Raw genomic sequence first — 24,320 nt, forward strand, 5'->3', positions numbered from 1 at the left:
AGCAGGAAAATCCAGAGCCTTTTCAGGTGGGATCATTGGACAGTGTTAACAGCCTCCCTCTGGAAAACTGTGGGTTGACTTTTGTTATGGCTGGTGGCTCTGAAGCTCTGATGTTCAGTCTGCAGAGGGTTCGTGGCTCTGGGTGTCAAAATTATTATAAGCAGGCAGGGTGGGCTGTGGGCCAGCCTGGGACTGGGGCTGGTTCTGCCCATGTGCTGCCTTCCTGGGAGTGACAGGATTACTGACCATCACTTCCCCAGGACACTGAGCAGAGTGCCACGGCAGGAGAGGTGCTGTGTGTCTGTCCATGCCCCAGCTGTGGCTGTGCTGCTGGGCAAAGGAGAGGGAGGCAGCAAGGCTGGGGCCTGACCCTGCTGGTCAATTCTGGGGTGTTTCCCTCTGGGAAGAGAGGTCCCTGCCCCTTCACAGGCATCAGGGTTCCTGGACTTGGCTCTGCCTTGAGCCTGCCGGGCTGAGATTGGCATCTCGGTAACAAACCCTTGGGGTTGTCTCAGTCTTCATTAGCCTCCCTTCTCTTACCAAAAGTTAAATTGGTAAATTTAACTTTTGGTAAGGGAAGGGAAGCTAACTTTAAGTCCAGTTGCTGTGAACTGGAGGTGGGCGTTGGACTGCGTTACTTACAAGGTGTAGTGAAAACCTCTCTACATCAGCTGAGATGTGGTGAGATCAGCTCATCCTTGGTTCTCCACTACCTCCTGCTGAGCCCAGTCCCCAGCAAAGGCAGCAAGTCTGTGACACAGCTTCTCACCCCAAATCATCCCTGGAGTAGCAGTCCCTCAGTGTTTCTCCTGACTGCAGCCCGGCTCCCTTTGCTGCAGGAATTCCCAAAGCTGCAGTAGGAGCACGGGCACCTGGGGGCACCAAGCAAAGTCTCTTGGCCAAGAACCCTCCAGCTTCCCCCACTGCCTGTGGGGCTTTCAGCGCTGCCAGGGCCATGAGGGCACTTGGAAAATCAAACCCACCATGGTGAAACCCTGCATTTTGCTGACGCAAGGGCACTGATAAACTCGCAGAGCATCACGTGGAGCCTGCAGGGAGAGCTATCCAGAGCCTATTGAGTGGAAGATAAGCTGGCCCCTGACAAACATTATCTGTCACTCGTTGATTTAGCGCTACTTCGTGTACATGAAATAACATCAGCAGGAGCTGGCTAAACCCCAGGCCTTTTGGAGATAACACTGCTACTTTGCCCTTACAGAGGAATGCCAGAAAATCCCCAGCTCCACCTGGGATCAGCTCCACCTGGAACCTGTCCTCCTCTCAGTTCCTCTTGCACTCAGTCCTTTTGTCAAAAAACAGATGATTGAGATTTTCTTCTTGTCTGGGAAGTGAACTTTGATTTTTCTCTATCTTGTTAAAATGATTTCTGTATGTTCTAAAATTTAACCTTTGACCTCAGGTATGTAATAACTTACTGGTTCAGCTTCTGACTGATGCTGTGTATGGCTGTAAAGCATTCTGACTCTCCTGGTCTGCATTGTGCAAGATGGCAGGCAAGGCAGGATGCAATCTCTGCTCTGTGCACAGACAGCTGCAAGCAGCAGCTCTGCCCAGAGGGGATGTGATCTCCTTATGCAGGTAGCAGGAACTGGCTTCTAAAACAATCGAGGTAGTGATTCTCTGCAAGAGTAGCTCTCCCTCAGCATGTGTACAACCCAGCATGTCTAGTGGTGTTTATTGCTGAACTGAGAATATCTGGCTGCAGCAGTCTATCTTCATGTGTTGTAACTTAGGATTTTGGTTTCTGCTGGGACAGATAAAAGATTCAGAGATAACAATGTAAAAATGTTTAATCACATCAGTTGGCTCTTTTCTGTTGTACAGCCTGAGATGTTTTTTATAGGAGTGTGACAGTATCTGAATTTTGTAAAAAAACCTTCATCTTAAACTGTGTGGGATGAAACATCTCAGACCCTGATAGGGAGAGGAGGGAGTTGCCTTAGCATGGTTTCAGAAAGTTGAAAACAAGGCACTTATTCCTGAAGGGCAATTGGGAAATCTTTGAGCAACTTGTTTGTTTTGGTTTTAAAGCCTTACTGACATTGGCACATCTTTGGTCTGTTGCATTTGGGGGGAGTAAGGAAGGTTGCAGCCCTTTCTAAGGTGCCAGTCTGAACATGTGTATCAGTAACTGAGGTTGGATGCAGTTCAGCAGAACCTCCTGCTTCTGTATAATGAAACTAGCTTTTAATTTTAAACCTTATTGAGAGTTTCCTTTGGTTTGAACAGTTTGTCATCTTTTGTAATTGTTCATTCCAGTTTCTTAGTTCTAGCAGATTTGTGAACTCTTCTGACAGATTGCTTTCAAAGGCAAAGGAGATAATTTTAAGGTGCTTCAAAGTTAATAAGTAGTCTAACTAAATCATGTCATTGGGGTCGGGAAACAGCTGAGAAACAATTACGGAACTTGACAATGTGTTGGTGGCTGTCAGGTCTCCTGTAGTAGGTCTCCTTTTTTGTGCTTATTTTCTTCCTAGCAATTCACAATGAAATTGTAGGAAGGAGCTGAGAAATTCAGCACTTAGCATGAAAATCAGGCTTCCATAAAAAAACCTGAATAAAAACCTACATATAAAAACTTCCGCTGTCTGCGATCTTTCATAAGGACAGATAGCGTGGTAGGAAATGAGAGAGGCGTGTGAGGTTGTGGGAAATGCCCATTGCAGGGCATATTCCTCTCTCTGGTGTGCAATAAAGTTTGCATAAAGTCCATAGGTCAGGAAGCCTCTCCCCAGGGCAGGCAGTGCTGTGGTGCTGGGTGCCGGTGCAGCAGAGGGGTGCTGGCATGAGGTCTCACCTGCGCCGTCTCCTTGCAGACGCGTACTCGGTCTCTGCCAACGACAACGGGGGCAAGTCTGACTCCGTGGCCAACCTACAGCCTCAGCCATCCCTCAACTCCATCCAGAGCTCTCCGGGCCCCAAGCGCTCGACCAACACCCTGAAGAAATGGTTGACCAGCCCCGTGCGCCGCCTGAACAGCGGCAAGACCGAGAGCCACATCAAGAAGCAGAAGAAGGTGCGGGATGGCAGGAAGAGCTTTGACCTCGGCTCGCCAAAGCCTGGAGATGAAACCACTCCTCAGGGAGACAGCGCAGATGAGGTGTGTGCTGGTGTTTGCTGGTGTTTGTTACGGGAAATGCCATCTCTTCCGTGGGCTGTGAGTCATGCTGGAGTAAATGCAGTTCCCTTAGGGTCCGGAGGGGACAGCGAATCATACATAAAATCATACGTAAAATTGCATTGCTGCAAACAGCTTTATGATCCAAAGAGCAATGGAATATATAAGGAATAGTGCTTCACAGTTTGCATATATTATTGTCCTTTGATTAAGTTTTTTAATAGCCTATTAGAAAGCTGCCTTGGACAGAAATGAAGTTATTCTTGAGCTGCTGTTATCAGTTTTTGCTGAGGTTCATATCACTTTTATGCTACCGTGGCAGTGTAATTCCTTATTGAAAGAAAATACTCCAAGAAATAGCCATGTTTCTCTTAAATCTGCTGTGTATCTGTACCTGCAGTTTTTCTGCAGGCAAGTTCTCTACCAGAATGGCACTTTCCTGATAAAGTGAATGAGGAATTAAAAGCCAAAAATGCAGATGGTACTAACTGAACTCAAAGAAGAGGAACACATTTTTAAAAATGTACATTAAACAGTTTTTATTTAAATGAAAAAACTACTATTCTGTCAGCACACAGACAGATGTAGTTGCCTTAGCTGTATGAATGACCTATAAACTGTATTTCTGTAAGCCTTAGAATGCACCAGGATTAACCAGCAAAACCTTATGCCTTTACTGCTTCTCTTCCATTACCTGTAATTCCCTCCATCCAACACAATATTGAACTGAAAAGATAAAAGGATCCTGTTCCTGTTTCTAATTGCATTTAACTTTTCTTCAGAAGAGCAAGAAAGGTTGGGGAGAAGATGAAGCAGATGAAGAGTCTCACACTCCTCTTCCTCCTCCCATGAAGATTTTTGACAATGATCCAACCCAAGATGATATGGTAAGGCCTCCCTTACTATACAATTATTCTGTTTGAGTGCATTTCTTGCATAGCTATATCACAGTGGTTTCCTAGTGGTCTCCTGGTATCAAGGGCCTAGACTTGTGGCTGTAAGAATCTCGTGTGTACAAATCATAATCTAATATCTTTTTCCAAGTGAATTTACAAACAGTGCTAGATAAGCAATTTAGCCCTGGTTTCATGGCAGGTGGATGGTGTGCTGTGCTGTGTGTGGGCAGAAACTCCCTTCAGATGGATAATGTGTGTTTGCTACATCTGTTTGAAAAGTGCTGCTGGTGTCTGCCTGTATCAGTGGAAATGGTGTTTGGTGGCACCATGCTGGTGGTGGTAGTTCTCTGGCATTAAGTCAGGATTTGCTGTGGTAACTGGCCCTGTGGCTTGCAGAGTCCTGTGCTGGACTCAGGGTGAGAACCTGTGAATATGGCTGAGACAGTGGTTTGCATTCACAGCCAGTTCTGACTGTTCATGTCCCCCCACCCTTTCCTGGTGCTGTCATCTCCCTTGTAGAAAACCATCCTCCTGTTTTTCAGTTTCCTGCTTTCCTGCTGGCATCTGTTTTTAGCACTGCCACATCTGTATTGCTGTCCTCTGATTGTAATTGCTGCAGGCAAAGAGGCAAGGATAGGGGAGATTAATAAATTGTCAGGAAAGAAAAACCAAAACAACCCAGAATGTTCTTGGGGAAGGTTCAAGCCGAAGTTTGGAAATACAGAGAGAGGAGGATGTAAATATTTCTGGGACTCAAGGAGCAGAGTGATGGAGTAAAGGATTTGGGGGCTTGCTGCTAATCTGTCAGGAAATGTTATGACACTGTGGTGGCAGCAGGAGCAGCAGGAAGCAGCTGGAGCTGTGGACTCCTGCCCTCGGAGCGCTCTGTGTGCTCACGGCTCTCTGGTGAGGGGCAGAGGGGAAAGGTCGGCAGAGCAGAGCCCTGGTGGATCCATGCCCAGCACAATTGCTCCTGGTTTGTTCCCCGTGGTGTTTAGCTAAATGTTTGGGGCTTCGTTTGCGTTTTGGTTTTTGGGAGATGGTTTTATTTTGGTGGGTTTTTTTGAAAGAAAAACAGAAATTCTGCAGCTTGGGTCACTGTTTTTGGTGTCCAACATGCCATGTGATTTCAGGATTTCTTCAATATGTTTCTGACAGCATAAATGTCATGGAACTAAGCTGTTTTCTGCTTCAGATGTCTGAGCTTTACAGAGTGTTTTGGCATCCTTTTTCTTCACACACTCCTAAACCAGAAGATTAAATAGAGCAAGATGAATCTGAAACCCCTTTTTTTTCCTCTTGTTTTTCTTGCCCTATTCAACCTTTTATCAAGAGGGTAAAAAACTTTAGCCCATAGGGTCCTGAATTTCCTGGCACACAATCCCCATATTAGCAAAGTTTGAGCCATGCTGGAGGTGAAAGCTCTTTAATGGTGTTAATTTGAGCACAGCGTCCTGCTCATGTCCTCCCTCTGTGCATACAGGCATGGGCTTAGGCTGGACCAGCAGCAGCAGTGTGGGGCAGTGGCTGTGGTAGGTAGGAGATGTCTGCATGGATGGGAGGTGACACTTTTCCCTGAGACCATCTGCCAGGCAGCAGCAATTGTGCCTCACTGCTCCTGGAGGCTCTCATAAAGACACATTGCGAGATCTTTTCATATTAGAAATTCATAATTTGCTTCCTGAAGAATAGAAATACTGTATTTCTATTTTCCCCACTCAGAGGAGACTCTTGTCAATCACAGAAGTTTTATTTAACCCTGGAATTCTTGTAGGCAGCAAATATTTTCATGCTTCCTTCAGAATCCTGTAGTTATTTACTTTTCAGAGATACTGAGCAATTTCAGTTTAAATAAGTGACAGCAACAGCTGTTTAATGCCTCCAAAAATTGGACTCATCCTGCTAGAATGGCTGTATTTGGCACTTATCATCAATGTACTTGTCCAGTATCTCTTCAAAGTCCTTCTTTTCGGCCTTTTTTTTTCCTAGACACATCCGTCTGCATTGCAGATGAAACAGGCAGGCTGAGTTTTTACATTAGTATGAGATTCCTTCATTACCAGCCTAATTCCTCAATTACCAGCCTGATTACCTGTAGTTTTTGTTGTTGTTGCAATTAGAACTGTTGATTAGACGTATCATTTGTAAAAGACAACTTGATGAGTAGCAGTGTGTTCATGTTTCTGTTCTGTCACAAGGCTTCTGGTTAGGATAAATCTCCTTTCCTTTTTTTTTAGCTTGTACTGGGCATGTGTCACTCAACAGGAGCAGCCTCCCCAAAGGGCTGCTGAAAAAGGGTGGCCAGCTGCCTAATTCCTGCCGTCCCATTTCTCCATCTCCCTCCCCAGCAGTGCTGAATCTCAGATGGGTCTTTGCTGGCACCTGCACAGTGACTTCACTGAAATAGCTGCCCTCCACAATGCTTTCATTAAGCAGCTGAGGAATGAATAAGCTTCTTCATAATTTATAAAATTTAGCCATGCTTTAGTCTGTGTCAGCATGACAACAAAAGGAGGTTGTCCAAGGGCTTGTAGTTTTAGTCAGGGTTTGTGTTGCCTTCAGAAGAAATGTGTATGCCGGTGAGCATAAATCCCAATTCCCGTAGCTATCAGGTGGGTTTGGGTGTTCAGACAGGTTTCTTAGGACAGCAATAAAGGGGTGATTTTGCATTGTACAGCAAAAACCTTAAACTAAAGCCAAGTTTTTCTGCCCTCCTGTGCCAGGTACCCTGGAGGGGTGGGACATGCAGGGATGTTTTGTCTCCAGTGGTTGCAGAGAGGGTACAGAAGAGTTTTAGATGACTGAAGTTGCTTGAGTGGAAGATGTCATCTTAAGTTCATTTGGAGTTGCAATTGATCTGTGAGGAAAGGATGGGGGATGATTTGTTCCCCCCTGCCTCCCTCCCCTACTGCCTGAAATGCCATGTGTACCTTGTGCTTAACTGCTTTTATCAAATATGCATGTATGGGGGAGGGGGTAATTTCTTACATTTGCAGTAAGAAAATCAATTTTCTGGAGCCTGTAAGACCGTAGATGGCCTTAGAAGGAGGAACCAACTTTAAGAGAATTGTAACTGTTTGTAAATGAACTTCAGTTCTTTGATGCTGTTCCCTGGTTCCAGCCTTGGAGCTGCTGCAGGGAGATGTGCAGCCAGAAGTGGATGGCAATTCCATGCTTGTCTGACACAGCAGCACTCGCTCACCTGGCCTGCATGCGTCCCTCTCGCCCTCCAGCTCCCCTTCCACGTTCCTTCTCCTGTCTCAGGAGCTTCTTCACTGACCACCTGGTTTCCTTCTCCCTTCTCATCCTGCTAACTTGCTTTTCCTTTGCCACCTGCTGTCTTGCAGTCCTCTTCTTTGCTAGCTGCTCGACAGAGCTCCTCCGATGTCCCAACTGCTGCGGATCTTGTCAGTGCAATAGAAAAGTTGGTCAAAACTAAGCTGGTAAGTTTAGTGTTGTGAAAACTGTGTGCACAACAGACCCAATGTGACTCTAAGGAAGGGCTTTAAAGGCTACCTCTTGTTCTGGTTTCCTTGCTTTCTACCTTCATCTGCTCTGCTTTTATTAACCCTGTGTGCTCTGCTTCCCAGTAGTGTTCAATATTTTGTTCACCTGTGAGATGAAGCCTGCATCTCACACAGGCTCTGCACTGCATGGTCAAAAGTCACTTCTGGACTGGGCTTTGCAGAGCATAAACTGCTGTACTGTACAATTTCTGGGGTCTTGTTAGTATTCAAATATTTTACACAGTGGGATGTTTTGTTTGTTTTTAAGTGTGTTCTGAGGCACAGGGGTTTTACTACCCAATGTGAATTTGTTTGGTGTTCTGGTTTCGATGAAAAGACTCTCTAAAGAGTAGAACTGCTTGAAGTATCACAGCTGTGCTTTAATTTTACAAAGATTCATGTGTCACTTTTAATCTGCCTTGTCAACTTTTTCTTGCAGGGAATGGAATAAGCAATAAAAATGCTCTGGGATTAATTTGTTCAGAAATTTCATATCGTGTGTTCTCACTGTCTGATCCCCATGTCTGGTGGACAAGGAGTAAATCCTCTGTCATATCTTGGCTCCTTTTAAGTTTTCCCAGTGCAGTTCAACAATGTTCATATCAAAGCTGCACCTTTTTCTACATATCCCAGGACCCCAAAAATTAGCTAAATGCTTTATCTGAACAAGTTCAACATAATTAACAAGCAGGGATATGATGAGCCTACAAAGGTTCATTTGCTTCCATCTACTGGAATGATGAAGAGAGTAAAAAAAAATCTAAAAATCCCCACAGTGATCATTAAATTACTGCAGCTCTGAGCAAGAATCTTTACCTAGTGAATCATTCCAGAAGACTTTGGTATTTTCTCAGTTTGAGATGTTGGTACGTGAAAGAGTCAGTGTTTACAGCGTGCTTGATAAGGCGTGAGTGGTAAAGGAGCTCTTTGTGGCATGGGAAACCAAGAAGACTGTTCCCAGAAAATTCACTTAAAATAGTTTTATTCCATTGAGGGACTAACAAACTGAAAAGTATTTCATTAATCTGGTCAGACATATTTTTTTGGTGATATTTTATTTTCTCTTCCCCACATGCAGTCTATTAGACTATTACAACTACTTTCAAGGGATTTGGGGCAAACATTAATTATTGTGGAACCTTACTATGTGTCCAACTATTTCTGTTTCATGTTTTATTTTACTACAAGAATCCCCCATTCAGCTTTTGGCAGAGGAGCTTTTAGCCACATGTAGCCTAACAATGGTCCTGATTGAGACATCAGGATATTTCCAGGTTGATTTGAAATAACTTGGAAGAAGTTTTTTTCCTCAGATCTACTGGAACATCTTTTTCCACCTTCTACCAAGAGGATGACAACTCCACTTTTTTTTTGTGGGGTCCTACATCAACCTAAAACTAGTTTGGTTGTGTTTTATGAAACTCTGCAGGAGACTATTTCTGAATGCTTTGTAGAGTTGGTTGCAGAACTGACTTGAATACTGATGCTGAAGTTCAAGGAGAATGTTTATTCTATTGTTCTTTGGGGCTTTTTTAGACCCTTGAAGGAGGATCTTACCGAGGAGGCTTAAAAGATGCCACTGGCTGCTTGAATGAAGGAATGACACCTTCAACTCCCCCACGAAACCTTGAGGAGGAACAAAAAGCCAAAGCAATGAGAGGCAGGATGTAAGTTGTGTTACTGGTTCTTTCCAAAATATGTACCCCAGGAGGACACACAGCAGCACTCCAGGAGTACTTTGTAGTCAGTGAATGACCATGGAACTGAGTAAAACCGTGTTCTGCTTGATTCCTGTTTTTCTTAACATGTAAAAGCACTTCGTAAAAGCACTTCCACACACAGGAAGTTCATCATCAATCTAAAACATACAGCTTTTACACCAGATAGCAAATATTTATTACTGTAAAAGCCTCTGAAGAGCTCAACAGGTATTACTGAGATGTTTGCGTTGGTAATTACTGCATTGCCAAAGGTGAAATCAGCTCTCAGAGGGGGGATATGTGGCTGACCTTAATAGCTACCTTTGCGAAAAAGAATAGAGAATCCCTCTAGGACTTTTTGAAAGAGATATTTTTGCCCTCTTTATTCGGAAAGGAAGGGACAGGATTCAGATGCATCTGTGATAGAAACACGCCACTGCAAAGAAAGTTCCCATTGGGAAACCCTCATGTTCATGGTAATGAGAGAAAAAAGAAGTGGTGACAGCTCATGAAAGTTGTTTTTTAAAATTAGCTGTACACTCCCTAAATTTAAGAAAAATAACGATTTTTCCTTCAAAGCCTATAATGATTAAAGCATTTCTTAAATGTGTGTTCAGCTGAAGAACACAGAGAATTGGAGCAACAGGATCAACAATTATATGAAAGAAAGCTGAGGTGGCTGTTTTCTTTGTATCGCCTCTTACACTAAGAGTAACTGCAATGATCTAATTAAATGGTAGATTGAGGGGAAAAGTGATATTCCATACAGCTCTCATGGCAGTGTGGTGAGAGGTGGAAGAAGAGCACCCCATTTGGGAGAGGTGCCCAAGTCAGGGAAGAACAAAGAGGTGGTTAAGAGAAGAAGATGCAGTAGGAGCAAAGTGTCACAGGTCTGTGAAAGCCATCATTTGCTCCTGCAGTTTATTACAGGAAGCCAAAGAAGGGATACAGTGAGGGACTGCAGCAACTCCCAGCAGCAGACAAGGACATGACAGTCATGGATGTGTTTTCAATGGCAGAAGTTTTCTACAAGGCAGCTGCCAGCCTTCCTGCAGGGAACCTCTGCCCATGGCTGTTCCCTAGAAGCTCCTCAGTATTGCAGGATCATCTGGAGTTCCTCTGGTAGCAGTTCATTAATGAGGTGGCTGGCAGCTCAGTGCAGGTTGCAGTTTTAGTGCAGAGACCTCTGCCACTGTCAGCTCAGCTACAGGAAAGCTTCTGGCAGGGGACTGGCAGCCTATTATGTGCAATTAGGAGCTGCCAGAATTCCTAACCACCAGGATGTTTAGGAGCACCTGCTAGTGGCTTTCAGCACAAGACATCTGTCTCCCCTCCAGCTCCTTTGTGTCTGTGTTCTGTGTCCCTGCAGCTTGCTGGGTTTAATTCCATAGTCATGTGAGGCAGCTGATCTCCCAGCTCGAGCTGTGACCCTCCAATCCCCACAAAACAGCAGCTGAACCCTTGCACAGGCATGGGCAGCAATGTTCCTGGCAGCACATCCATGCCAGCAGTTAGCCCTGGTGTGAGGAAGCTCCTTATTCCATCAGGCCTGATTGCTGCATTTCTGTGAGCAGTAAGACAATAGTCTTATTGAGTGTCATTGTTCAGTATAGGTCTAATACAGAGTTTCCAAGATATCCAGCTATCCAGACTCAGTCAGAAATCCTGTTCATCAGTTTAAATACAGCTGTGTACTCAATACCTGCTGGTGACCAGGGCACTTTGCAAATAGCTCCCTGCCCTTGCACCCTGTTATCAGAACAGGAGATGAGTGAACTTGAATTTTTGCCTACTTGCAACTTAGAAACCTTAAATTTGGGAGTAACTCTAAGGTGCTGCATCAGATAGGCTTCAGAGAATGAGTAGAGATGGTCAAGGTTGATTTTCCTGCTTGGTAGGAAGAGAGGGAGCAGAGGGAGCCCTGATGCTGAATTTAGTAAGCAGTGGAGGTGCAGACCCTGAATCATAGTAGAAGTGTGAATTGGCAGGTTTTGTCCACCAGAAACCTCATTTTTAATAAACACACACCTGCCTGCATGTCCTGCAGTGTTATATACTACAAGTACCTGCTGCTTCATTTTTAGAGCAGAACTTGGCAGGGTGATCCTTGCAGTAACCTTGTAGGCGGATCCCATTCCCTCCGAAGCTCTCTGTGCCTGTTGGGAGCAATGCAAACAGGGGTGGTGCCAGCTGGAAGGTCCCCTCCTGGCCTTCCTCTCTGGGCAGAGGGGACTGTGGAGCCTGTCCCAAGGCCAGAGGGGGCTGTGGAGCCTGTCCCAAGGCCAGAGGGGACTGTGGAGCCTGTCCCAGGGCCAGAGGGGACTGTGGAGCCTGTCCCAAGGGCAGAGGGGACTGTGGAGCCTGTCCCAAGCCTGTCCCGGGTCAGGCAGCCCGAGGGGCTGTGCAGCACACGCTGCTCAGGCCATGTGCTCTGGGAAAGAGAGCCTTCTTGCCTCTTGCCTCACACGTGTTTGCTGCCCAGGCACAATTTGGCACGGTGCTCCAGAGAGCACAAGGGTCTGGTGTGGCTGCTGCCAGCCCTGCCTGCTGCCAAGGGGCTGGATTTCGCTCTCAAACCAACAAGAAGCTGTTTGACTTTTTTCTGCCGCATGGCCAAAGTATCACCTCTGCTTTGTCTGAGCAAGGGACACGTTGCAAGCACAGCAGGAGCAGGATTTATTTTCTCAGGAGCCTCTCATAACTAAATCTCTCCTTGCAATGCCAGTCTGGTTGGTTTTTTCCTCTCCAGGCTTTATCTTAGCACTGTTAGCCCTCAACCCTATCACTTCAAGTGGGTCAGTCTGGTGTTTGATGTGGACAGAGCAATATCACACATGAAAGCACTCCTCTGTCTTGTTAGCCTTGTTACTGCCATACCAAACTTGAGGACAGATGGAGTTTATTTGTCATATGCCAAATTATGTATTGGCGTAATTGAGAGACAAACTGTCTGCAACACGCTGTAACTTTTTTTAATTATCCTCAAAAGAACATAATGTGATTAGTCCGTTTGAGTTACAAAGGAGGGGCTTTTTTTAGCTTGCTGTTGTTTGCGTGCATCAGGCCTTCATCAGATGACTCCCCTACCTGGGGTTATTAGCTCTGAAATCAGAGTTAAAACATTTGACACCCACACATAGATTACCTGCTCCAAAAGATTAAGCTCTTAACTATGGCAGGAGAGGGGATTCTTTTCCAAGTGTTTGAAACTTCCAAACTGATACTTGATTGATGAATCTTGGGCAAAACTTGCTGGAAAATGGGTCAGGACATGTGTCCATCATTCTCAGGGGAGCTGCACAGGGGATGGGAAGAGGAGATCAGGGAGGGGTAATTTAAGGTACTGGCAGCTCTTTGTGCTGCTGCTCTTGCACCATCCTAGGACATGGGGGGGGAAGAGGGATAGCAGGGAAGAATGGTTAAGAGATTTGAAACTACTCTGAGCTGACATGTGATGTTTTTGTCTGTTACATTCCACTGAGCTCTGAGTGAAGGGTGACTTGTGTTATGTGATCTGGATGATGATGGGGTTTTATGGTGAGGTCGTATGTGGTAAAAGAGCAAATCGTAACATCATGGAATATGGTCAAATACTTGTGTGTTCTGTTTTAATTTAGGTTTGTCCTAAATGAGCTGGTGCAGACTGAAAAAGACTACGTCAAAGACTTGGGAATTGTTGTGGAGGTGAGCTGAAGCAAACCCTGCTATGCAAAATGTTTTCCCACTAAAAAGCACCATGCTGACAAGTGACAACAAAAAATACAGCAGGAGAAACAAACTGCTTTATTTTGCAGTCTGCTTCCATGGTCCCCTTCTCATGTTGACAGAAACAAGAAGAAATGCCTTTGGAAACTATTTTTGTTTCCATCTAGCAAATGTTGTATTTTAGGTTCAATTCCAGTGTGCAAAGGTTTTTCTTGGCTACCCTACTTGTGACAAACTCTTTTTGCTGTAATGCAGCTTTGGAGACATTGGTGGAAAATTAACTTATGACCCTACCACTTATTTCATGTTTTTCTTTCCATCATATTGGGTAATGGTAACACATACTTTCCTTGAATTTGCACCTGGAATTAGGTCCTGTGTCTGAGTACCTTTCCAGAAGCTGGGCCTGGAACTGTGCTGAGGTGCATGTGTGTCCTGTAGATTATTGTTTTGCAAAAAAAAAGCCTGAAATAAAAGAGAGTTTGAGGGGGTTTTGCATTAAAAATAAGTCTTCTTTTTTAAGCTTTTTTAAGCTTTAACTTGCAAAGATTTGGCTGATCCCTAGGGATCACCTGTCACATCTAACTCAGTGCAGGGTTCAGTTTTTTCCCCAGCAGGAACTCAGAACTGGAGCCATGTGATTCACTAGTGGCACTCACTAGTCCAGAGAGAATTAACAGTCCGTCTAACAGCGATTTTCAACAGCTTCCAAACTTGAAAACATTTGTGTTATGTATGCACCACTGGCAAACCTGACAGGGCTGTCATGCTCCAAAGACTTACAAAAGAAACTCTCAGGAGGTGTGAGGAATCCTTCTTGTGACTCTAAACTTACTGCTTGGCTTTGTGCTCCCACAAGATACTCATGGTGATGAATGGAAGAACTCTGTACAGTCTATGGACTCTACAGAGTCTGATTTCCTCCTCTTACCAGAGAATTCAAGAGCTTGACAAACTACTTTGTTTAACTTTTATATTAAAATTGCACTCGTCACTTCAGTTACATCTAATAATGTTTTGTGTAAGTGTTGCAGATATTCTAAACAGATCATTTAAAGTTTTCTTTTAAGCAAACTGTGTAATTTAAAGTATCTACTAAGGTTTTTCTGGTTTGAAATTATATGAAAGATATTTTCAGCATTTTCGATGTAAAAAAATCCTGGCATTAAACTTTTGCTTCTTTAAAAAAGAAAAAGAATGTAATTGTGCTCCCCCTTCAAATGAGTCCTTTACTGAATCAGTGATCCTTAATCCTAAAGGGCTTCATGAAGAGGATGGAAGAAAAAGGAGTTTCTGAAGATATGAAAGGGAAGGACAAGATTGTATTTGGCAACATTCACCAGATCTATGACTGGCACAAAGAGTAAGTTTATGGTTTAGTTCCTCTTTAAGATGTGTCTCATCAACATCTTCTCATGCAGCTGATGGGATCACAAAGGCTGACCATACCAGTGGTGTTTTGCTAGAAAGGTGATAAAATGCAAATTGCTTCTAGGTCCTTCTCACCTGAAAGCCCTGGCATGCTTTGGCCAAGTTGATGCTTTTGGCTCTGAGTTAGGAACTCCATTCCTTGAAAATCTTGCTCAGTGGAGCAGATTTTGAAAAGCTGCTGGAAACACAAGCCCTGCGCCATTTCCCATGGAACTTTGTGAACAATGTCTTGCAATGGCTTGCAATGTCTTGCTTCAATATGGTCATCAGTTCAATTCTGCCACTCAGAAATTCTCTGCAGCTCCAGCTAACTGAACTTTGAGCATGCATGTACAGACTTGAACAGCGGGCATTGGGCTGGATCTTCCTTCAGCTCTGGACATTTCCCCCACCCAGGAAGCACAGTATCCTTCCTGCCATGTGTCCCATAGGTGCTCATCCCATGGCCTGGGCCTGTCCTTATGTTCTGACAGATGACCTTGTGAGCACAAACTAAAAAATGTCAGAGAAAGCTTCACTTTATGTTGATACCAGAAAATGGAATGTGTTTACCAGTGCCATTCCTTGATTAAGTGTGAGGATTGGAGTTTTCTGTAACACAAATGGAAAGATTCCCTATTTTTAGCTCTGTATATCTGGGTCAAGAAGTCTATTTAAATGCAGATGAATGTAGCATTTATAGAGGATTGGGTTATGGAAGCAGCTGTATCTAATGGTAGCAATGGGTATTTTTAATTGGGACATCTGTCCAATTTGCATCATTTTTTGAAGTTGTGGGATTTCTTGGGATCAGAAAACATGTCCTCTCACAAAATCTGGCTACTGCTGCAAATCTGTGGAGGCATTTGAGACTGAAATCCTGAAATGAAAAAGAGGAAGATCGTGGACAGGATGATTGTCTGGATTTGCCTACCAGATAGAAAAATTTAGCAGTGTTTCTGAAGTTTTCAGCTCACTTTGAGGCATCCCAGAATATTCCAGATAAGGGCATTTGAGCTAGAATGAGTGACCTCCCTGAAGCTGCAAGTCAAGATGGAGATGATGTTTATGAGTAACTGTGACTATTATGAATTAGATATTGTAACTTATGATGAAATTAAAACCAGTGGGAAATAGAACATACCATAACTCCACCAGCAAATCATGTTGATTCATTTATTCAGGTAGAAACGTAGAGCAATCTCTTTCATGTTGACCAGTAATCTAATCTGCTCATGCAACTGAGAACTCCTGGTAAAACTGGAGTTTTCATAAGCTGAGTTTTCACAAGCATTTTGGTATGTGGGAGGGTTTTACTTTGGGAGTTTTCAGTGAAGGAAAGTAACTCTTGCAATTAGATAGTGATCAGCACTTTCTGAAAATTGAAACCACTGTCATAGTAAAGAAGAGCGGACAGTTTGAAAAACTGTTTGAAACACATTTCACAGCTCTCATCTAATGATTTAGAAATCCCACCATTAAGGGCTGAAGCCAGGCTTACCTTTTAATTTATTATTGAATACTGGAGCTAAAATGCCACTGTTACATCTGAAGGATGACTAGTTTGCTGCAGGGATGACCTGAAGAAGTGTTCTGAAGTGTTCATATCCTTTCTTTTAGCTTTTTCCTGGGTGAACTGGAAAAATGTCTTCAAGAACCTGAGCGTTTAGCACAGCTTTTTATTAAGCATGTAAGTTTTGTTTTGTTTCTTCTATCTCCTACAATTGCCTTTTAGGGTGTGATGGCTCCTTTTCAAAAATACCTGTTTGTGTTGACTCCCTAATTTTATGTGTCTAAACTGAATTTAAACATAAAGTTTCCCTCTAGTTACACATTTTCAGAGGGCAGCTGGATTGCACTAAGGCATTAATCATTGTCTCTTGCAGACAACTTACTTGCGGGGCAAAATTGATGTGGTCAAGGACATCTGCCAAAATACAATTATGGCAGGTACTTACCAACTGCTGTAATTTACATGTTCTTGTGATGTTAGCCAAAGCTTAACTCTAGAGGAAATTTCAGACCTGTCAGTGTGGGTATAACATCTCTCACTGACCACAACGCAGGAAGCTCCCCTTACCTGAGTGCAAATGTGGAGAACAGAACCAGTTACTGATTTTTATTTCCTGCTTTAGCAAACTAAATCCTTGATTAAACCAAAGATAAGGAAGACCAAGGAGAATATCATAGCGACTTTCTGCCACTTTTTAATACCAGAAGGGCAGCCATTACCTCACTGGGTGCTGTGCCTCTTGCCTTCACAGGAGCGGCGATTGCACATGTACGTGGTGTATTGCCAAAACAAGCCCCGCTCTGAGTATATCGTAGCTGAGTATGAAACCTACTTTGAGGTAAGCACAGCTCTTTGTACATTATTACTGCTTACAGCTCTGAGTCCAGGTCAAGGAGACTGTTCTGTAACCTGTTGGGTTTGCCTAAAACAAATTCCTGAAGATTTTGATGCTGCACGTGGTGCTGAGGTCTCTGCTGTACGGAGAAAGTGTTATTATTTAACTGCTTTCAAATTCTCATATTGTGAATTTCTAATAAATATTTAATTCAGTACTAACTCTGTGTGGCCCTCAGAGTACCAGGAATGCACTAATTTCTGTTCCAAGTAAAACAAGACTTTTAAATCAGTAGTGTACAAACAACAGGGGAGGTAAAAGCTGTTGGAGCTGGGTGGTGCCTCTCATAAATCCCCAGTAACTCTGTCTGTTTCAAGAAGCCTTTGGGACTAGACACATTTCAATAGTAATGTGAAAGCAGCTTGTTTAACAAGGGAAGGATGTTCTGCAGGGCTCACTGGTGAGCTAATCCCCATTGCAGTGGGGAGGGTGACCCTCAGCCCAGCTCAGAGCAGGAGGGATCCTGAGCTTCCCGACTCCTCCCAGCTCAGTCACAGCTTCTACCAGGCCTTGCCTAAATAGGGTATGCCAGATTTTTAAATCCTCAGAAATTCCCTCTTGCAAACAAAAGATTAAGAACAGACCAACTTGCAGTGGAAATAAGTCTCTGCTGAGACGTTTTATCATGTTGTCTGTCTTACTCTGTGATTGTTTGCAATTGTTTTTAATCCTCTTTTTTTTAGGAGGTTCAGCAGGAAATAAGCCAACGGCTGACCATCAGTGACTTTTTGATTAAACCCATTCAAAGAATAACTAAATACCAGCTTCTTCTCAAGGTGAGTGAAAAAATACAGTTTGGATTTAACTTTAGTGTGCATGTTGCACTAGATGCTGTTATTTTAAATCAGCCTTAGACTTAACTGGGAATAAATACATCAAACTAGGAGAAAAGAGGGCTGCTCTCTGGGCATGCAGTGACAGAGGCCTGTGGAAAGTGTCCAGAGAGCAGGAGGCCACATCTGTGTGAGTGGTGGATAGTAAACAGATTTTTTTTTAGGATTTAGGATAGTAAACAGATTTTTTTTTACTTTCTTTTGAATTTTTTTTTATAGAAGAGTATACTTCAAATAGGACTTTTCTTCCTCTGAAGTTTCAGAGCAACCTTTCAATTTTTTCTTAATTGGAAAAAAGGATACACAAATGTACTGCTAAAGTCTGTCTTAGGTGCTGAATGGCCTGCTTCTAGTAAATGCTATAGCCTCCATTTCTGAATATCTGCTTTCAAATTAGCTGAAGAAACTTATTTTCACAATATTCTGTCGTCTTAAAATTTGGGGAGCTCACAATTTTTCCCCAAGGAGCCTGACCACTCTGGTTTTTGCTGACTTATCCATAATGACAATTACTCAGCACTTTTGAAAATTCATCCCAAGGGGTCTGAAGTCAATATCTAAAATCAGGCATGTCTGAACCCACCCTGTAATCTCCAGCAGCACCAGGGCTCTGAGCTGGTTTCTCCTCAATTTCGGACTGTACCCTAGCAGGCTGCCATCAGCCCAGGTTTGGGAATTGCACAGTAGCAAAGGCAGAGCAGTGTGTTCCCCAAAATGCCAAAAGGAAAAGAAAAATCTTCATGTGTGTGTGTTTGTGTGGTCTTGTGGCTTAAGACAGGGACCAAATAAGCAATCCCAAGGTCTAACCCCAGCTTTGCCTTTTTTCTGTGATCTTCTCAACAACCATCCACGCCCCTTTTCCGTATTTCTAAAGTGGTTATGACATTCAGCAATCTCTGAAGATGAATTTATTAATATTAGCAAGTTTCTTCTCAGAAAATCACATGCTGAATATGCTTTTTTCCTTTTCAAACTGGTGCCTTTTGTTCTCTCTTTCCTGAAGTGCCTTAATGCAAACCTTTCTGCTTTCTCCAGGACTTCCTGAGGTACAGTGAAAAAGCTGGTCTGGAGTGCTCTGAGATAGAGGTACATTTTCATGCCCTGGACAATAGGGCTAATGGGACTCTGTGTGGAGAAATGAAAACCCCAGTATTCCTTTGACAATAGCTGAAGATCCTGCTGGTATTCTAAATGTGGTATTTCTCTTAGATAAATCAGAACTAAAAGATGACGGCGCAGTCCTGCATTTTCATCCTGCACCATCCTCTTTTAGACATCTATTCATGAGGGCCTTGCCATGAGCACAGCAATTGTGCTATTGAACTTCATTCTTTGACACTGTGCTTTCAGGAGCCCTCTGGTTCCCTTGTAATAATGCAACATCCCTTTGCCTCAACAGAAAGCAGTGGAATTAATGTGCCTTGTACCAAAACGTTGCAATGACATGATGAACCTGGGTCGCCTCCAAGGCTTTGAGGTATGCATTTGCATTCTTCTTCTAATAATAACTAGGCAAGGAAAATCACTTTCTCTTTATATGATTGTCTCTGCAATCTACTCAAGCTACTTATCTAGGGCTTGTTCTTCTGCAGTGCTGAGCTGCATGCTTTGGTGATGTTTCAAAGGTGGGGGAATGACACACCTCTCACTCTAAACTTGTCACAATTCATATTGTTTCTTCAAAATATGAGGTCTGTAAAAGCTTCTGCAAGCTTTAATGAGACTTATTATATCTATTACTAGAGCAAAATAAGTGATGAACCAACCTGCCCTGCCTATTAGTAAAATCACCTGGCATTATTAACATGTTAACAACAGCTTCAGCAACATCCAGGAGGGGGCTTGGGAGTTACAACCCCACAGGGTGCAGCTTGTGGCTTGTAAATAAGCCAGTATAGGCTTTGGGGAGAGGCTTTATCTCCAAAATGAATTAAGATTTGTCTTAGTGTCTTATGCACTGCAAACAGGTAGGTCCTGGCCTTTGCACATTCAGAGGTGCTGTGTCAGTGACTGCTGGCTTAGGGCATAGTGGAGAGCTCTTGGCTGGAGCACTAAGTAACATAATGGGAACAAGATTTGGAATTAAGCATACAAAAAGGCTGCTTGAGATCTCTTGCTGTTGGTTTTATATACACAGTAGCAATGAGAGCAAGGAAAACCTCTGTTGTTTGTCTTCAGCTGAGGTCACCATTTACAGGATTGCTGCTTTGGTAACTCAGAGGGGACATGATGCGTCTCACGTGAATGCAGGGCTGCCTGGAAAACTTGGGCTGCATGAAATAGAGCATATCACCTTGTGGGATCACAGTGGGTCAGGGTTTGTGATGTTGGTGCCTTGTCTGCTTCCCAGGGCAAGCTGACAGCTCAAGGCAAGCTGCTGCAGCAGGACACCTTCTACGTGACAGAGCAGGATTCCGGGGTGCAGTCCCGGCCCAAGGAGCGCAGGGTGTTTCTCTTTGAGCAAATAGTTATCTTCAGTGAGCTCCTTAGAAAAGGATCTCTAACTCCAGGCTACATGTTCAAGAAGAGCATAAAGGTAAGAAATGCAGAGGGAGGAGCATATTCTGTTTGATGGTCATGGAAGGTTCAGTCTGTCATAGGGGGACAGCAATGTGCAGAAAACGTTTGCATTTACCTTTCAGTGGATCAGAAGCTGCTTAAGACCATCTCTAGACCACTGGGTGTCTAAATTTATTGGGTAATTTTTACAAGGAACACAGCCAGAGCAGATCCTCTATCATTCATAGCTCTGAATTAGCAAATACTGCTACAAAACCTGCAGTAGTCAAAGGACGTTTACAATAGTTGCTCTTATGCTTGATCATAAAAGGTAAATGAAGGTACAGTAGTCAAATGACATTTACAATAGTTGCTTTTATGCACGATCATAAAAGGTAAATGAAGATGCAGTATCCAAAACAGTCATTTTAGGCCAAACTATTAAGTCAGTACCAAGCCTTTAATACGATATTTCTGGAAATACTCTCCCTAATTTGGATGAGGGCTCTTAGTACAAATTTGGATGTTGCAAGAATGTTTCAAAGACAAATAAAACCACACACAATTCTAAAAATACAGCTGTGAGGAATTACAAAACCAGATAAACTATAAAGAGAGTTTTGAAAAAATAATTTTGGTTTTAAATAATCTGTCCAGATTATGGGGCTGGGGCTAAAAGTAAAAGCTGAAAGTAGTCAGTGGAAATACTTCTTTGTTTAACAAATGCAAAGGTAACCTGTGAAATGGTCAGTGAAAGTGAATGAGTGCTGCACATCTCCTGGTAGAACAGCCTTTGCTGTGCCTGCAGAAAGAGCAAAATCACTGATTCATTTGAATTTCTGGGTTGTTCAAAGCTGAGAAACCAGTCTGGCATTGATTTCCTTTTCAAAGATACAGGTTAAGAGACATGGGGGAATGTATTGTGTTTGCTCTAAGTCTTAAATGGTGCATTAATATGAAATAGAAGAGAACAATATCAGCTGAAATAATGCATATTAACATATATAACTAAACAAATTTACAGTAAACAGCATATTTACTGAAATGAGGTTGTCTTCTTGGTTGATGGAAACAGCAGCATTTACTGAAAAGTCTATATCCATTTGCAAGTCAGTGTATTTTATAGTTTCTAACCAAATAATAGGCCATAAAGGGAAAACCCAAAGTGTACAAATAAACAATCATCTTCATTTAGATGATCAGCTTTGATTTTATCTTTTTTGCTGATTTAAAACATTATTAAAATTGGAGATGGAAATAGTATGAATCATTTTTACTTCAGTTTATTGTATATATAACAATGAGGCTTTTATCTGCAGGAAACAATTCCTGAATTGTGTATTGTAGATAAAGAGAGAAAAATAAATCTCTCCTAATGTTAATAAAATTAGCTTGCCTCAAGGGTATGAGTTGCTTTTCTAGTTACACAGCCTATGAAAGGAATGCTGTTCCCACTGCCTGAGTTTAAAATTTTTGTGTGATAATTTTCCAGTCCCTGTTCTTCTGCTTGGCAAACATCTCATTCTCCTGTTGAGTGTCTCCTGCAAGTGTGGGATCCCCTGTGGCTCCATGTGAGTCTCCCCCACCTCAGCATGGAGTTTGTGTGCCAGCAGCTCTCACACCCTCCCTCCCAGCCCCCACTTGAGCTTCTCAGTGCTTCTGCATTTATCTGTTTCCCAGAGGGAAGAGCTGTGGCTCTCAGTGGGGCAGGAGCATCCCCTGCCTCCCTGGGCCCTGAGCATCCCTCCCCTGAGCCAGCACCACAGATCCCATTTCCTTTCTCTGTCACAGCCACAGAGCAAAGCATGCACCTGACTTCAAATGCAGCTGTTCTGGTCTGTCAGTGAGATGGGACTCACAGATATTGTTCTCCGAGGTCTGTCACCCTCTAACTGTGACAGAAGCTTCAGCATCTTGTCCTGCATTAGAAAGAATTATTTTTTACACAATCAGGTCCTTAGTGTTGAGAAATGGCACATCCCTTCTCAGGTGCTGCTCAGTTGGATACCTTTCAGGCTCTCAAAATACCAAAGTGGAAGCCTTGATGAATGCATCTCCCTGAGACACAAATAGGAGATTAGGAACTCTGCACATCTTTTACCTGGAGTCATACCAGGATTGGTTTGGCTATCAACCAGAGGAAATCAGCTCAGATCAGGAGCAAGAGCACTGTCCAGGCCACCTGTGTGTCTATGTCCTTGTCCTTTCCGTGTCCTCATGTCAGGGGAGTTCCTGCTTGCCACTGAACTTCACAGGGACCCTCAGGAGCAAAGGAAGATGCTAATTCCATCTTCCAATTTGAATGCTGGACAATATTCTGATGAGGAGTGGATTTCCATACCTTGACAGATACTCAGAGCAATTAGAGATGGATTTCTTCTAGGGGACATTACTGCCTTAGTCTTCAGAGCTGTCTGCTTGTGAAGACTCTCCCTCTCTTGTTTTTTTGGGAGGCTATGCCAACTTATTCTTGTTTACTACTCTAAGTATCTCAGGAAAAGCTGAAGTTATGAGTACACTTAAAACAGAAGCCTCCCAAGGGCAGGACAGCAGCCAAAATTCCCATCCATATGATTTCCAGAAAGAGTATCTGTGACTACAGTCAAGTGAAGTGATTACACACAGATGACTCTAATCTGCTAGAAATAAGATCTGTTGGAGCATCACGGGAGAATTGCTCTTTTTTTCATTATATCCCTGTGCACAGCCTATTCCATTTTTAAAATGCTCTAATGACTGAGAGTTTCTTATCAAAGGACAAGAAATATAAACACTTATTTAAATTGGAGAACTGATAGACTTTATTAACATATTAATAGGAACAGTTTTGTTCTATTTATGGGTTTCAATAAATTTAAAGGACATCAGTCAGGTTCTGTGTTACTTAAAATAGAAATTGTAATTCAAGACAAGGCGGGTGGGTGTCTGGTACATCTGTCAGAGCTTTATTAAGCACCATATTTAAGATTTAGATTTATCTGGATATATCTAGATGAGACAAATTCTTCTTATTATGATCTAACACTTTGTTATTGCACTTAAATATTTTCAGGAACATTTCACAACAGGTTTGATTCTTGTGTAATGTTAGCTCGTGCTCCTGTAAAATGCTTACCTTGGCTTGTTTCAGATGAACTACCTTATCATTGAAGAAAATGTGGACAATGATCCCTGCAAGTTTGCTCTAATGAGCCGGGAAACATCAGAGAGAGTCATTTTGCAGGCAGCTAATCCAGAAATTAAACAAGCTTGGGTACAGGACATCAACCAGGTCCTGGACACACAGCGTGATTTCCTAAACGGTATGTACATGCTCTTTGCTCTGTTTCCCAAACTGTAGTGCTAAATGGGATTTAGAATCTTCATGTCCTTCTTTCCTCTGAGAAAATCATTGAGCCACTTCTGCATGTGTCACTTGGGCTCATGTTCCTCAGGTCCCTCCGTGAGTGGTGCTTTTGTGCTGGGGTTTGCAGGGCTCTGCCACCTATTGCTTTCCATTGTACAGTGAGATTTTAAATCTGAAGCCATCTCAAGATTGTGATGAAGCCAGGTTGCCACTGTGTCTACACAGCATCTCTCATTTACTCAGAGCAAGGTTTATCCCCAGGAGCCTCCTGTTAGCCATCCCTGTGTGCTGCCAGCTGAGGATGTGAGGTGGGATGAAGGCTGCCCCACCGTGCACCCCCCTACAGGTCCCAGCTCTGCAGGGCTGCTGCAGCTTTCAATTTAAAAAAAAAGCAAAACAAAGGAAAGAGCAAGGAAACAAGGGGAAGGGCTTGTTTCTCCTAGGAACCATGGGAGCTGTGCGTGGAAAGGGGCCTTTCCAAAGTATCAGCTTTCTGTAGAAATAGATCTGAGGTGGTCTGAAACAATATTTCAAATTAAAGCTATGTTTCAAAAAAAAAAAAAAACTCTCAAAACCGAGATCCACACACAACCAACAAAAGTGTCATTTGAAAATACAGAGGAATCAGATTCAGTTAACAATTTTAGCTTGTTCCTGCTCCTGAGCGGATAAGGGTGAGAGAAGGGAACAGGACTAGACAAAGAATCTAAAAATAGTATCTCTTTTGTTTGTTTGGAAGCAACAAAGTAGCTCTGGATGCCTCCAAGATTGCTTTGCACTATTCATTGCATAACAGCTTATTTCATAGAGCTTATATTAGAGTTCTATATTTAATAGCTTAATACATGTTCAATAATAAAACATATTTGCTTCAATCA

At 43.0% G+C, this 24,320-nt stretch overlaps 1 protein-coding gene across 11 annotated transcripts in view; it reads left to right on the forward strand.

Annotated features, from left to right (window-relative positions):
- KALRN (kalirin RhoGEF kinase) overlaps positions 1 to 24,320 on the forward strand; it is a 463,005-nt gene that overhangs the window by 404,663 nt on the left and 34,022 nt on the right. For 8 of the 11 annotated variants that reach the window (XM_074548813.1, XM_074548812.1, XM_074548810.1 and 5 more), the window contains 13 exons: positions 2,838 to 3,121; positions 3,922 to 4,026; positions 7,383 to 7,478; positions 9,078 to 9,208; positions 12,859 to 12,925; positions 14,206 to 14,309; positions 15,977 to 16,046; positions 16,621 to 16,707; positions 17,448 to 17,540; positions 18,633 to 18,683; positions 18,997 to 19,074; positions 19,948 to 20,133; positions 23,227 to 23,398. In XM_074548813.1, the coding sequence (XP_074404914.1) occupies positions 2,838 to 3,121; positions 3,922 to 4,026; positions 7,383 to 7,478; positions 9,078 to 9,208; positions 12,859 to 12,925; positions 14,206 to 14,309; positions 15,977 to 16,046; positions 16,621 to 16,707; positions 17,448 to 17,540; positions 18,633 to 18,683; positions 18,997 to 19,074; positions 19,948 to 20,133; positions 23,227 to 23,398 (1,524 nt within the window). The remainder of the gene's footprint in view (positions 1 to 2,837; positions 3,122 to 3,921; positions 4,027 to 7,382; positions 7,479 to 9,077; positions 9,209 to 12,858; positions 12,926 to 14,205; positions 14,310 to 15,976; positions 16,047 to 16,620; positions 16,708 to 17,447; positions 17,541 to 18,632; positions 18,684 to 18,996; positions 19,075 to 19,947; positions 20,134 to 23,226; positions 23,399 to 24,320) is intronic. The other 3 variants (XM_074548811.1, XM_074548816.1, XM_074548817.1) reach the window with 3 other exon arrangements.

This window comes from Zonotrichia albicollis, chromosome 10 (genome assembly GCF_047830755.1).
Source record: "Zonotrichia albicollis isolate bZonAlb1 chromosome 10, bZonAlb1.hap1, whole genome shotgun sequence".
Taxonomy (NCBI): Eukaryota; Metazoa; Chordata; class Aves; order Passeriformes; family Passerellidae; genus Zonotrichia; species Zonotrichia albicollis.